This window comes from Pleurodeles waltl, chromosome 2_1, assembly GCF_031143425.1.
Source record: "Pleurodeles waltl isolate 20211129_DDA chromosome 2_1, aPleWal1.hap1.20221129, whole genome shotgun sequence".
Lineage (NCBI taxonomy): Eukaryota > Metazoa > Chordata > Amphibia > Caudata > Salamandridae > Pleurodeles > Pleurodeles waltl.
In genome coordinates this window covers 674792310-674806695 of record NC_090438.1, presented here as the reverse complement: position 1 = coordinate 674806695, position 14386 = coordinate 674792310, and the positions used below count along the sequence as shown (strand labels likewise).

The 14386-nt window shown below is 38.1% G+C and overlaps 1 protein-coding gene across 3 annotated transcripts in view; it reads right to left on the bottom strand.

The window, feature by feature from the left end:
• The window catches only part of PIEZO2 (piezo type mechanosensitive ion channel component 2), a 1085167-nt gene that overhangs the window by 170693 nt on the left and 900088 nt on the right, over positions 1-14386 (bottom strand). For 2 of the 3 annotated variants that reach the window (XM_069216450.1, XM_069216460.1), the window contains 4 exons: positions 13925-14046; positions 9329-9400; positions 3626-3729; positions 1469-1567 (listed from right to left, as the gene is read on the bottom strand). In XM_069216450.1, coding sequence (XP_069072551.1) covers positions 1469-1567; positions 3626-3729; positions 9329-9400; positions 13925-14046 — 397 coding nt within the window. The remainder of the gene's footprint in view (positions 1-1468; positions 1568-3625; positions 3730-9328; positions 9401-13924; positions 14047-14386) is intronic. The other variant, XM_069216468.1, reaches the window with a different exon arrangement.

Sequence of the window (14386 nt, the reverse complement as noted above, 5' to 3'; positions counted from 1 at the left end):
TGTAAGAGGTCAATTGCATCAATATATAATCTGAAACCTTGAAGGGTTCACTTGGAGAGGTTAGTAAATTAGTTATAGGGTACATCAGTCATGAGAGGTAAATTAAATAAGCATATTGCATAGGTCATGAGTGGTAGCATGTGACAGGATATTGAGGGAAACTATAAAATGTAGAGTATACCTGAAGAATGTACTAAACTATGTTCGTTTGAGTCAGGATATTATTTGGCACTGCCAGGGGTACCGTTATTTAGGAGTTTTGGAAAATCCTTGACAGTAGCATACACCTTGATTTTGTTAGCAATTGGGAGAAGTTGAAGTGAATTAGAAAATTGTAGAGGACTGTGAGTGGTAAATTACATCAGAATATTACAGTCAACACAATATTGTGTGAAACAATGCAATGAGAAGTGCAACAGGATTCTGTACGAACATGGGCGGTAAGCGGTAGAACACAGCAGCCTAATGTGATAAACAGTGAGAGAGAGCTCACACCAGGATATTGTGTGTTATTGTGAGAAGTTTAATGCATCATTATAATGTGCATAGTTGATGAGTGTAACTGCTGGATGGGAACAAAATAATTTTGGGAGAGTAGCCGATGTGTGTGAAAGAGAATATGAGAAGAGAAACTGAGAGAACAAATCCAAATAGTAAAACTGTTTTGTCAAGTGCATTCTGGTTAATGTGTGACATCATCATTCAAAACCTTTTGATGGCAACAGTGTTGGATGTTATTGCAACGACTTACTTTGATTTATCTTCAGTGTAGCACTGGCATAGGATAAATGCATTTTAAAGCACACTCTGCACTACCAGGAGGAATTGACACCATGAGGTAAGACCAGAAAACTCTACACGATGTCTAAAAGGAAGTCAACATCTGATACAAAAAACATTTACAAAAGACATTTTTATGTGTTGTATAAAGAGAATTCAATTTTACTAGAGCAGCTTCCTGAGAGAGATCACCAGAGACCACATGATTCTTTGTTAAGGTAAATAGAAGAGGTATTGCTGTAGTAGAAGGCATGCCAACAGTTTCCACTAGCCACAGAAATTAGTGGAAGCCTTAACTACTCATGTTCACAGCAACTGAAGTATATCTCACCGTTTTTATTGGACGGTCTAGGAACACATGCAGCTTGATATGAACCTTTTCACACAGGAAAGACATTAATGTCAATGGGACACAAGACAAAATCTGCATTTCCACTTATCAGAGGTTTCCTTGCGAGAAGTCATTATTAGAAAGTATTGATCTGCAGAACATAAATTTTGATTTCCAGCTCCCTGATCCAACTTTTTTTCTTTATTTTTTTTATTTTTTTATTTTTATGAAACTCATTTTTCCTCTCAGATAAAGAGAAAATGCAGAGGATGAAAGCAATGGGAAGGAGGCCAACTTTCTAAAATACTACAAAGGGGGTAGGTCACACTACACATATGAGTAAAATGATGGAAATACCTTTCCAGCTCTGATCAAGTACTGTAGAATAGTTTTGGGCAGTTTAATGATAGATTTTGGCAAGGCTATTAGGGCTGAAGCAAACTTTCCAATAGCTCTCTATAAAGAAGGATAAAGCAAGAGGTGTTAGTGGAATATATACAAATGATGGCTATAGGCAACTCTGCTTGACTGCTATAGCTTGTGATTAGAACAGACAGATTTACATTTATTGGAAACCAATAAAAGACACAAGTGTGCTTTACTGTAAGCTTGAAATGTGATAACGATTGAACAAGAGACACATCGGAGTGGAAAAAACTCTGCATTGTCTCAGACATGACAAATCAATTGGAGATTGTCCAAACATTATCTCCAGGTCAATAAATGTAAACGCTGTGAAACAATTCCAAGAAAATGCATTAACTTCTATAAACATGGATGCTTCTTAGCAGAGCACTAACAATTAACAAGGCAGTTGTTAGCAGAAACTACAATAAATATTTAGTAAATCTATTGTAGGCCTTCGTCTTATTAGTTTGTGTGGCATGACAAACTTCTGGAAGTTGTTCATGTTTAGCTGAAACATTTAGCATGCATGTTCCATTTGTATCCATTCACATTCATTGATTTACAGTGCATTAGCGTACTGCACATCCACTAAACCAAGTATCTAGCACTTACGGTAACAAGCCAATTGATGTTTCTAACTCACATTCACATCAGTCTACACCCACAGGGAAAGAATAGTTAATACAAATCAATAGCTTTACATTATTTATTCTATGGGACCCTTAAGAGTACAACTTATATAATAGCAGTGGTATTTCTTGAGTGGACAGGTGAGAGGGTAGTAGTTCTAAGCAAAGTGGTCTGGCATCTTTTCCACAGTGAGAGACCAATAGCTTCCTGCAAGAGGAACCGCAGTGCATCCATCAATGTCTTACTTTCTGGCCACCTTCCATGTACAAATGAGTGGTTGGTTGACATTTGTCCAGTGTGATCCTTCCATTACAACAAAAGATGTAATGCAAACGGCATTTACCTAATCCTGAAATTCAATTGCAGAGCATTGCACTAGTACAGACAAATATTCTTTACATATTCCTAAAGATGAAAAGGTAAACCAGAATAGCTAATCTGAACTATATGACCAGAAAGTTACTGAGCTCATACATTAAACACCAGTCCCTTAAAAACAGACAACATCTTTATACATACTGCTTTTGAGTATTCTGATAATGCGGCTGTTCTGATAATGCAGTAGAGAAAAAGCCTGACTGAAACACGACAGCAGAACTTACCTGGAGTATAATTATACAACATGGTTTGACTAAATAAAATCATCTACACTACACGCAATCAATATGAAGTTTGGATTATCTTTGTAAACACAGCCAGAGTACTCTTGGCTTCAATGCTTCATATATTTGCATTTCTCCATGGTAAGTTGGTTAACTGCAGAACCTACCACAGGTAAATTATCCAATGAGTATTCAGGGCCACTGCTTGACGAGACTCAAACTCCAACTCTTCTAAATCTAACTCAAACTTATTTACTATGGAATGTATATATGTATAAAGAGGATATTGGCTGCATGTCAAATTCACAGTTTTATGATTGGCAGATAGATATGACTACTGGACATATAGACCCCAATCCAAACCCACACACACACACACAAACACACAAGCACATATGGATGCACCCATGTATGCACATATCTCCAATGTGGTGTGCGTGACCTGCTTCAAAGGACATGTTGAAGTATTTGGGTAGATCCCATTCGGCATACAATTAACAATGAAAACAATTACAATGTAAAACTGACCAGGCAGAATAAAGCAATGCCAAATAAAAATGTCCCTTTCACTTGCTTTTTTTTTGCAACATAGAAAAAATAAAGTTCAGAAGAAAGCTTTATTTTTGCTTTTAGTTTTACCTGTTTGTAGCAAGTGAAGGAAGCTAAGCAATGCCTAAACAAGCAGCATTGCAGGCAGTAAGCAATGGCATTTCCTTCTTAATCTCAGTCACCTCATGTACTGTTGAATGGTAGAGAGAAGCATGCCTAATTGAACAAAATGGTACAAACGCGAACACAACAGTTTGCAGTCTTTCAGCAAACCGTGTCGGTACAGCACCAACACAAACTGAACTATACTCAAAAGCGACTGTACCTGGAAAGCAGACTTCCTCCGAGGGTCATCTTCATCTTTCTTCTCATCATCCTCCTCTTCTTCACTGTCCGTCTCAAATAAATAATAATCGCCACTTCTGACCACTAAGTGAGACAAAATATTTGCTTATTTCTTGAAGTAACTTTTTTGTTTCCTATGCTCCCCAACAGGTACCTAAGCAGTAAACTGCACTAATGAAAGGTGTGAGTGACAGTTGATGTCAAAGAAACCCATTGACAAGATGTGAACTGCAATCCAGATAGTAACAAGTACAGAAAGTACCATCTTTCAAGAATGAACTTAAAGAAAATAGCACAAGAAGATGAAAAGATAATGAATTAGAAACATAGAGGTGTGAGTGTAATGTGTAGCAGAATGTTAACTATTAATTGTATCTTTTTTAATTGTACGCAGTTAATGTACAATTTTTAATACTAGTGACCGGAGACCTTTTGCCATATAAGACATTAAATCAGACAAAACTAATGTTACATGAATGAAAAAAGTGATGTCTTGGAAGTGAAGTGTGTGTTCAGAAGCACAAAGGTGCAGCAGAAATAAATAATACTCTGCAATTGGCCTAAAAATGTTGTGCTTTAAGAGATATGAGTCACTGAATACATGAAAGAGGTTGTGTTGCCTAATGATCAGCTAGAAGATGTGACTATTTCACCACTGTAAAATGTCATCTGGATAAGATGACTTCATTATTAATACAATATACTGTTGTGTAACTGGAAGGAACACACAAAAGGTGGGCTGCAATCTGCTCAGAAATGTTTCAAATTTGCGTGAGTGAATTGAGTAGGGCCCCCAATCCTCCACAAATTAGTATGCAGACGATGAACTCTGCCTTATATCCTTGAACAGAAAATTGTATAATTGTTCTAACAAAGTAATCGGCCTCAGTGACTGAAGAACAGACAAAATGAAAAGTCAAAAGGGTATAAGGAGCAATAGAGGAAAAGTAGATTGATACATTACTTTGCCCAGCATTAAAGGCTGTTGAAGTAATGCTTCATTGAAAGCTTGAAGAGTTGCAGAAATGAACACAGAAACATAAAATACTAAAAGGGAGCGATACTGATATTCTTTCAAAGAATTCAACATTTAACCCTCATTATAAGACCATGAAATTAGCAATAGCTCCTGCACAATTCAATCATACTTTCTTTTGGGATGGTCTAGTTGATTTAGTCTGAATATTATCATATTTTATCACAAAATCATCATGTCTTTAATTTTGTGAGGTAAACCAAGAATAGGTGGCAGTATGTATGAAGAATATCTGGAAAACTCCAATGACTGTGTTCAATAAAAATGATCATTGATCAAGAGTTAACAGCCAGTTTCAAATTACAATAAAGAATGAAAGCAGAAGGTACTTTAAAGTACATACTCTTTGACAAGGGGGTTGATTTAGATGTCACTATGGAAATTTCATATGTCTCTGACTCTGGAGTAAAATTAACTTGAATATTTGTAATGTATTGAATTAACAACATTTGTAGCGCCACTGTGACAGTGATTAAGTGAAAAAGTATGATTGAATAGCAATAATGCACTTGTGTTTGCAAACATCAGTAGAGAGCAAGAAAGATCCTCACTAATTATGGATCTAAATGTTGCCAGAGCTAGCATATATACATCATATACTATATAAAGTATGTTATCTACTATACAAAGCAACACTACTACATGTCACAGAACACAAAGTCCTACATTATTGCACAGTTAAAGGATTTAGAACAGTGCACACCTAGTTGTTTTTCTAAAATGCCCGCTGTCCAAGAAGATTGTCATAATGAGGGTGAAATGTCTGAGGAACACCATCAAAGGCAAAGCCCTTTTACATGGTGTTCCTTTACACACAAATTAATCACTAGTCACATATAAGGCCCCACAGCGTTAGGGATTTTGCTTCCTGATTATGCACATGGAGAGAGGGCCCAATTCACTAAAGATGATAGTGCAATTGCAGATTCTTGGCACTACTTGTTATTAAATATTCATCCTCAGTGAATGGGGTCCCAGAAGAGACTTGATCTGATATCTCCAAAAACATTTTTTTGAAAATCACAGAAAAATAATCAATGTTCATACATATGAATAGTAAATAAAATGAAACCCATCATCTCCTACTTAGGTTTTGAAAAATGATAGGTCTATCGAAAGTACCACAGCACCCTTTAGAATGGAACTGTAGGCACAGTTTGCTTGTGACGTGATAGAATGGATAAGATAGTGCATTTGGTGCTGCATATGAAATTCAGAATTTCAAATACTCACACAGAATGAAAACACCTGCCTATGACAGTTGTGTCTTGTATGGTAGTATTTCTCTATTTTTTCAATTAGCATTATTTTATGCACTAAGGGAATTACATTCAAAAGACTGCTTAATTCTATAGAGTCATTCAGTAATCAATGGATAAAGCTGGACTGTTACGGGCCTAGCCTCTGTATATAAGAAATTGGACACAAAAAGTGACAAAAGAAGATTATTCAAGGTTAACAAAGTGAAAGATACCATCGCAATGGCTCAGACTAAAAAAAATCAGCACATGGCACACTTAAATGCTACATCTTCCTAAGCAGATGTTTCTTACCATAGAATCAGCCAGTCGCTTCTTTTACAATAACATGCAGGATGTAGAAGGAAACAATCATGACCATATAAAGTCTTCAGATATATCTTGCAACTTTATGGAATCCACTCTGAATCTCATAAGAGGATCCTGTTTCAATGGCCTTCTCCCTTTACGTTCACTCTGGCAACACAGCAATGTCCCCCATTAAATGGTTGTGAATTTGGGTGCATATGGGAGACCCAAAAAATGGTCGCTTTGCGGCTAGGATTGGGCAAAAGATGCTTTTGCGTACTGAGGAGACTATAGGGAGAATACACATAGGGATACCCCTGCTGTAAAGCTACCATATGAATTCATATCAACACCGGGTTCTGGATCCTACTGTTTGTTCAGCAATTCAGTGCATTCTTGAAGAAGAGGTCTTTATCATCTCAATTCACTCATGACATTTTCTATCACAATTTTAGACAGACAATATGGAGCCTCCCCATGGCATGGAGTCATCTGGTAGGCGCAATCTGTGGCCTACTCCAGTTAGTCCTCACACTACTCTTTTAGGGAAAGGGTGCCCTTTGGGACTTTTACAAGGGTTTAGAAAAGCAGTTTTGTAAAGAGATCCATGCACCTGGTGTCATTTTCCTTGTGGGTGATGTGCAACTTGGGCCATCATATAGATAGCATAGTTTGCACTTCACAAGCTACGTTCTGCTTAGTCGATTGTGTCACGCACTATCTTCAGGACCTGATGTTTGTTCCACAAGATGATTGACTCTGCCAATAAGTCCAATAAAATGCAAATGTTTGCTTAGCATCAAGGCTCAACAAAAGTGTGTTGGTATCATTTTATGTAATAAATATTTAAGTCTTTGACTTTGAGAGGAATAGAAACTTCCTTTGCTGGCCCTTCCCTGCCCAGAAGTCTTGTCCGACTTGTTGGACTTGCAAACGTAAATGCGTCTGTTAGTATGAAAGGGCATGGAACCAAAACGAAGTGGCACCTAGGACTAGCAATAGGGCAAAATCCCCCTACTCACATTTCAGACTTATTATTGGAACAGTGTTCTAATTAGAGAGCAGAAGTGGTCAAGATAGTAGGGAAGAGATGCCAGTCACAATTAGACCTTCATTACGTGTAGCCTCTTAATTCTGAAAAGGCTGGTAACATTAGTAACTGACCCACTGGCCCCAGCGGAATTATACATTTTTATTTTCATATGGAGATTTCAGGTGCTGAAAACAACTGAAATCTTGTGAAAGTCAAGGGAAAATTGAGAAATACTAGGTGAATCACACCCAGAATTACTAATTTCTCTGGTAATTCCATATTTCTTAGTGAACAGTCAAGATGCAAATCATAATGGACCCGATTTTTGCCACCCCCGAAGTTAATGGATCCTAGAAAATGTGGTCTATTTTCCAGTCCACTAATAATGAGACCGGTAGTAATGTCAACCTATGTGTCACTACTTCTCAGTCCTGCATTCCCAGACTGACCTCAGTTGGTGAGTATCAGCCACTGTGGTGGGTGAAGAGACCATAGCAAAACACACAGAACAGGATATATTTCTGTCCTGCAGTAGATATCACCTTTCTATCCTCATAGTTCTTAGTGACTACAGGAAGATAAAGCTGACCACTCTTTTTGACAGACATCGCCATGGAATCATGGGTGAAAAAATAAACCTCCACCAACATTCGATACGTTTTTCTGCATGCTACTGTAATAGAAATATAATGGGTTTCTAAAGCGTGCTCTGATAAAATTGTGTCAGAATTATTTATGATAAAGACAATGGGTAATATATTTCCATACAAGAAAATGTTTATTGTTGATGATAACTGATCAGCACTTTTGCTTGGGTTAATTTTATCAAGGCAAAGGGAAAATGTCCTGAGAGCCTAATGATTAAGAATGGATCTTTGGCTATATATCTACAAGCAGTTTCAATGCTACACAGTAATGGCGATGGCCATAAAGAGGGAGACACACATACTGCCAACAAGTATGCAAGGAATGTTCTCATTCTGTGCGGTATACAGCTCATAAAAATCAACCCCCTAGGCCCCATTTCCTAATGGACTACACCCTCTTTAGAACGCCGCCCTTGGGAGTCGAGCATTTTGAGGGCTGGAGCAAGGTGCTGCTATTAAGAGGGAGAACACATTCTAAGCATAATACATGTTAGAAATAACCTACTTCAGCTTTATGACAGAAAAAGTGCTGACAGTTTTCAACAGAGAGCCTTATAAAGAGGGTGTAGGATAACTGCACGGATGATACAAATATCAGTGTGCCCTGCAAAGATCAGCATAGAACTTAATGTATAGGTATTGTAACAAATCGTTAAGTGCACAAAGTGTCTTTATGTATTACACAACCCGAAGCTAGGCACAGGGGCAATGTATGACCAACACAGTCAATGACACGAACTATTAGAAAGGGATTTTAAAGAAAAAGAGCAACAATTTACTTTATCCAGAAATTATTATTGATAAAACTCTAGAATGGTAATTAATGATGCATGAGTGTGTGTATAAGACGCTGTTTAAAGTGGGGATGGCTCTTTGCTTGCTTAAACAGAGCAAATTTATCTCAACATTGCACTGTATTACCAAACTGTATGCCGCCACACCATAATCTATGGGCAACAGTTACAGTCATTGATTATATAATAAGAATAAACAAACTCCATATAGCGATTCGATTAACCTGGATACTAAAAGCTGAAATGCAAAAAAGTATTCTGCAAATATTTTTTTATGTTTGTGCACAAATTTTATGAAAGGAAGGCCCTTATTCACTGTCATAAAAAAACAGCCGAGCTGAAGGAAATATTTGGGTGGTTCTCACAGAAGGTATCTATCTATTGAAGGCAACAATGTGCATCCGTGCAGTTATCAGAAGTCATGTGATGTTTGCACAAGTTTGGGCACATTAGTAAACCAGGCCCCGGAGGTTTTGTTTGACACCTTTTTCTTGTGTTCTCAGACCCTTCATTGAGTCACAACTGTTAAACCATGCAAAAACAAACAGGGCACAGAGATGGTTCAATTCTGGTCAAGGATATAAGGATTAGATCCACGTAATTGACAGATGAGTGAGAAAACCTACTGGAAGCATGATCAACCCATGGCCGCCACCACAGCTTTTTTTTGCCCTTGGTTTTCTCTTTCTCTGCTTCTCCTAAAACAAAATATGGTCAAACATTAATTTTTCAAATTACAAACACTTTTGTTAAACCTCATTTCAAGATGTAACTCAAAGAGACCAAATTGGAATGGAAATCATTCTGATACACTCAGTGGAAAATATATACGATGGTAAAAATGACAAGTCATAATCCAGGGTATCATAAAATGCCTCTAAACCACATACATACATCCCTGTGCACTTGCCCACATTGGTTATACCTTGCTGTGCCATCCAACAAGCATAGTGAGATATTCTACTTCGATCGATAAAGGGATGGATTGGGAAGGATACAGCACCAGACCAGGTCTGACTTTCATATATCATTCACCTGTACCTGGACTCCTGTGAGCAAACCATTCTCTTATCTGGAAACTTTGACATACTAGATGACCAGGCATTTAACTATTAGGTCAAAGGTCTCTGCACCTTAGATGCTCCCACCCTTGATCTTTAAAGTCATTGCTGGGTTTTTCATTTGGAAAAGAGGCAAAGTGTGGTCTCATATGTTGTTTATTAGGTCAAGTGGCAGGCTATCGCCTTTCATGGCAAGTTATTTTTCCAAATGTAGAATTCCAATATCTTTCAAATTCAAATAAGTTCAAATGAAAGGGGGGCAGTGCTGCGTGGATCACAGGGAAAACAGTGCCCAGAGAGGAATTCTGAAGCATTGTTGAGCTGTTGACATTTGTGAACAAAAGCAAAACTATGCTATTACAGAGAAAGAAAATATCCCCTGAAACTTCATACCTTCTCATATACTGATATCAGGCCTTGTCCACCTTCAATTGTGCATATTTATTTGATAAATATGCAACAAGTCAGGTTTATGGTTTTACATTTAATGGCATGATCACAGAGAAAAAGTTATTGGACTGCTGAAGCAATGAGTAATGCTAGAGCATAACTTGTAATATAAAATAGAAATTAAAAAGTAGAGTCAAGGTAGCCTGAAGTGAAAGAATGTTATTATAACAAAGGAGGTGCCAGGTTGTAGGCTCCAAGAGATTATATTTTGTCTTTAAACGTTATAAACTCACTGCATCCAAGACTAGTGGGCAAAGTGGATTTAATTGTGCCTAGATTCCTCATAGGCTAACTTCGGGCCAAGGTCATATACTTGACTGAATCTTGGCCCAAGGTGCATCACTAGTCTTATCTAAAGACTAAGTAGTTAAGCTTTGGCTTATCAATATTTAGTGCAAGAGGCTGGTGATGCTAAAATGTTTATTGTACATTTTTAAATAGGACAAAAATGAGTAGCGCATATTGTACAAAAGGAACTCACTGATGATGTTGCTGTCCACAATTGTATTCTTGTGAGTGGATCTTGGTCCTGCAGGGAAAGAAGGGGCTAATAGGGTGATAGTCAGAATTATCTGCAGTAGGGAGTTTGCACATGAGGGAACTCAAAAGGCAAAGTCACAGCTCTGTGTTGAATTCACATCCATATATGGTTGCAACTGGGAATATCTTAACATGGGTATTATATGAGGAACTGTGTTATGGGTTTTCCGCTTAATTCGTCCTCCTTCTTTCCTCTTTGTGTGTTTCCCTCTCGTGAACTAGGCCACAGTCTGAAGAGGAAAAAAGTGCCAGACTGGCAGTCCTCATGATAAGAGCACCAGTGGGCCCCACCTACAGCCACTGGCTCAAATTAAGCACTGCCCCTGGGCACCATTTTACTTTAGGATTTCCAAACAAAGCTTTCACTTGCTTCCTCAAAGATAAACTACCTCTTCTAAGTGGGTAATTTCAAGGCTTCTGTCTAAGGTGCTGGGAAAATCCCTCCCAATTAAATTTTGACGGATTCTTATTTTTTGGAAAATAATTTCTAATCCGATGTTTCAGGCAAGTTTCTGGCAAGGGTGGTTTCATCCCAGCTGTTGAACGGTCTTGTGGAACAAACAGACTCATGGGAATTATTCTATTTTGAGAAAGCCATTGAAATCAACCTGATGTATGAAAAAATTACTTATTGTTTAATACACCACTTATGCCAACAAGACATGTCTTGGATGACTCCAAACTCCACACTCCACTTTGGGATAAATGTTGGGGTGCCTTAGAAATGTATACATCCACACTGCTTATGCTATGTACATATTATTGATTTAACAAGCTGTTATATGGCTGAATGTGGAGTATGTGGTGCATCAAAAACATATGGCAAAGAGATTTCACTTTAAAGTTTTGACAATGAGGACAATATTATTGTTTCTTCAACGCTGATGATGCAGACTGACATACCTGTTCCAATGTCTGACAGGTCCATAGTAAAGCCCCTTCATATGCTCTGTAAAGTTATTTAGGCACTGCGAGGTGTGGAACTAATACTCTAACAATATATTTTGTACCATTTGCAACAGGTGACAATTTGTATCCAACAGGCAACAATATTCTTCGCAAGCACTATGATAGGAGTGTTCGTAACAAGTACTACGATAGGAATGTTTGTAGCATGTACTACGATAGGAAAGCTTCCTGGCACCAAATGATACAAAGAATGAGCTTATTCATAACTAAAATACAGATGCTGAGGATGCCAAAACTCATAAATTAAAGAATGAAATAGGATTCTTAGGCAATGTAAGTGTATTTAAAATATTAAATTGGTTACACAGTGCGAATAACAGACTGATAGGAAAGTTGCTTCCTATATTAACACCTGCATGTCCAGAGGCTAATTCTTTGCTCTCGAAAGAACATTTGGAGTTCCATGAGAATGTAAATGATTCCGATTTTCGGTAGAAGTGCAGAATCTGAAGGAGAATCCACTGTCACAATTCTTCCTTCATGCTATCTCTTTGGTAGAGGATATGTCATGGGTAAGATTTTCTTTTCATATCGTCACTATGGTGGAAGAGATTAAACCGGTGGGTTCTCCACTGGAGCTAGAACTTCCACGAGGCATCACAGGATGTTTAACTCTCTGCTTTATTTCAGACCCTGATTATTTTTCAAAGCTTAAATGTAAAAAGCCCCAGCACAGAGGAGTGCGACTGGGCTAATGCTCACAAGTGCTTTTCCAAAGGTGATCGTCATTAACTTAAACAAAAACAAGCATTCAGGATTCACTTTTAAATAATGGCGCGAGAGGTGTCTAATTTATTGATCACGTAGCTCTCAGAGCACACACTTCCCTAAAGGTTTGAGCTTCATTTAGGTCTAGCTTGACAGTGCAGCAGTCTTGACGTACTGTTACCAGGTATGTAGACTATGCATAAAGAGGGCTTTTGGATCAATCAACATGAATATTATATTCTTACCTCATGTAACCGGTTATTTGATGGAGTGTTTCATTCTAACGCCAATCGTAATGCATGAGGCACTATTTTGCCATTCTAAAATTTCTTTGATTCATCACACAACAAATTATTTAACTCAAGGATACAGTGTATACAGAAATGAATTATGTATTGTTGTCTTTTTTGTATACTGCTGCAAGCTTTGTTAATATTTTACTCAGGACTCAAAATGCTTGCCAGTCTTGTTTGCTTTTCCAATGCTTATTTAACTTTGTTTCTGTAATTGAGCTTTTCATTTATTCTGGGGCTTTGCAAACTCGTGCCTTTTATTGTCTCGAATGACATATACGTTGTATAGTCTTTGTTTGGTCAAATAATGCATAATCTGAACTATCCAATTGCACAAGGATGGAGTTCTTGGCTTTTTTTGAACAAACGGCATTTGGCCGATAAGTAAAGACATTGTGTACTTAAAAAGATGAAGATGCATTCCAGTCCCTCATACACTTATTTTTTATTTAGAAGAAAGTATGAACAACCGCGAATCCTAGTCCGCAAGCCCAACTTTACATGAGACTTTGGGAGGGAGTCCTTGGCGAATACTAAAACGGGGTTTGCAATTTCCTGAAAAGTACAAAAGGATGAAACCATTTAAAACTGCCTTGAAAGTCCGGCTCAAAACTCAAACAAATATCCATTCCTCCGCCATGCACTATACAATTACTCATTTGTTTCTGGAAATGAGTTATAATGGTAGAACACTGAACCACAACTAACACACTTACAGAAAGTCGGTAAGGCGGTATTTGAGTGTCCTAGGGTTAGATATTGCACCCGTACTCAAGGATGTAAGCCAGTAAAGTCACCTAAAGCAACTTGTTCTGACATCGAGGTAGTTGCAATGGACCCGTAGATTTGACAAGACCCTTCACCCGTGGATTACTGACTGACTGTAATCATAACGTTAAAAAACAAACAGAAAAATCTATCAATGTTCCAAATGTCCTACAAATTGGACCTGAACTGGATTCTACAAGAAGAATATCAAAGCACTGGGGCTAGGCTCGCGAGCTACAGCTACCTCAGTGTGCTTCATAGAGGTTACTCCTCAGTGAATTTCCACGGGCCATGCACACTATTCTCACATTGAGTGAAGGGCAGCAAGAAAGAAAAATATGGTTCCATTAAGACTATGCCCACAGGCAATAGCAATGAACAGTTGTTTTCTTACCCACAGTGCCACTCGGTTACATCGTAATCCTAACCATACCTTCATCATCGTCTTCTTCAGGTTTGTGATGTTCCTGTCCCTCCGATGACTCCTGGGCTAAGCTGAGCATCCTTTCTTTACCTTTCTTGTACTTCTGCTGCCTGGCTTTGATGCGATCCATCCTGGAAACAATGGGCGTAGTTATTACAGCCAACAATGGAAGCATAAGAGGCATGGCAGAACAGGGGACATGATGGATGGACATTGCGTACTTTCATGCTATATTTCTATTTAAACAAAGAGTTAACATCACAGCCATCACTCAGTGTCAGAGACTCTGCCATATGCGATTCATGGCTCTACCGCAAGTACTTCAAGGCCCAGACCCGCTTTTGTGTCCACAGTCAGAAAGCTTTTAACTGGTTTCAGGGTCCATTTTTCGCAAAATACCTAAAAATGTCAGGCTGAATAAAGACCTTTGGCTTGCAGTTCCCTAGATTTGGTTGTTCGGTTCTAATTGTG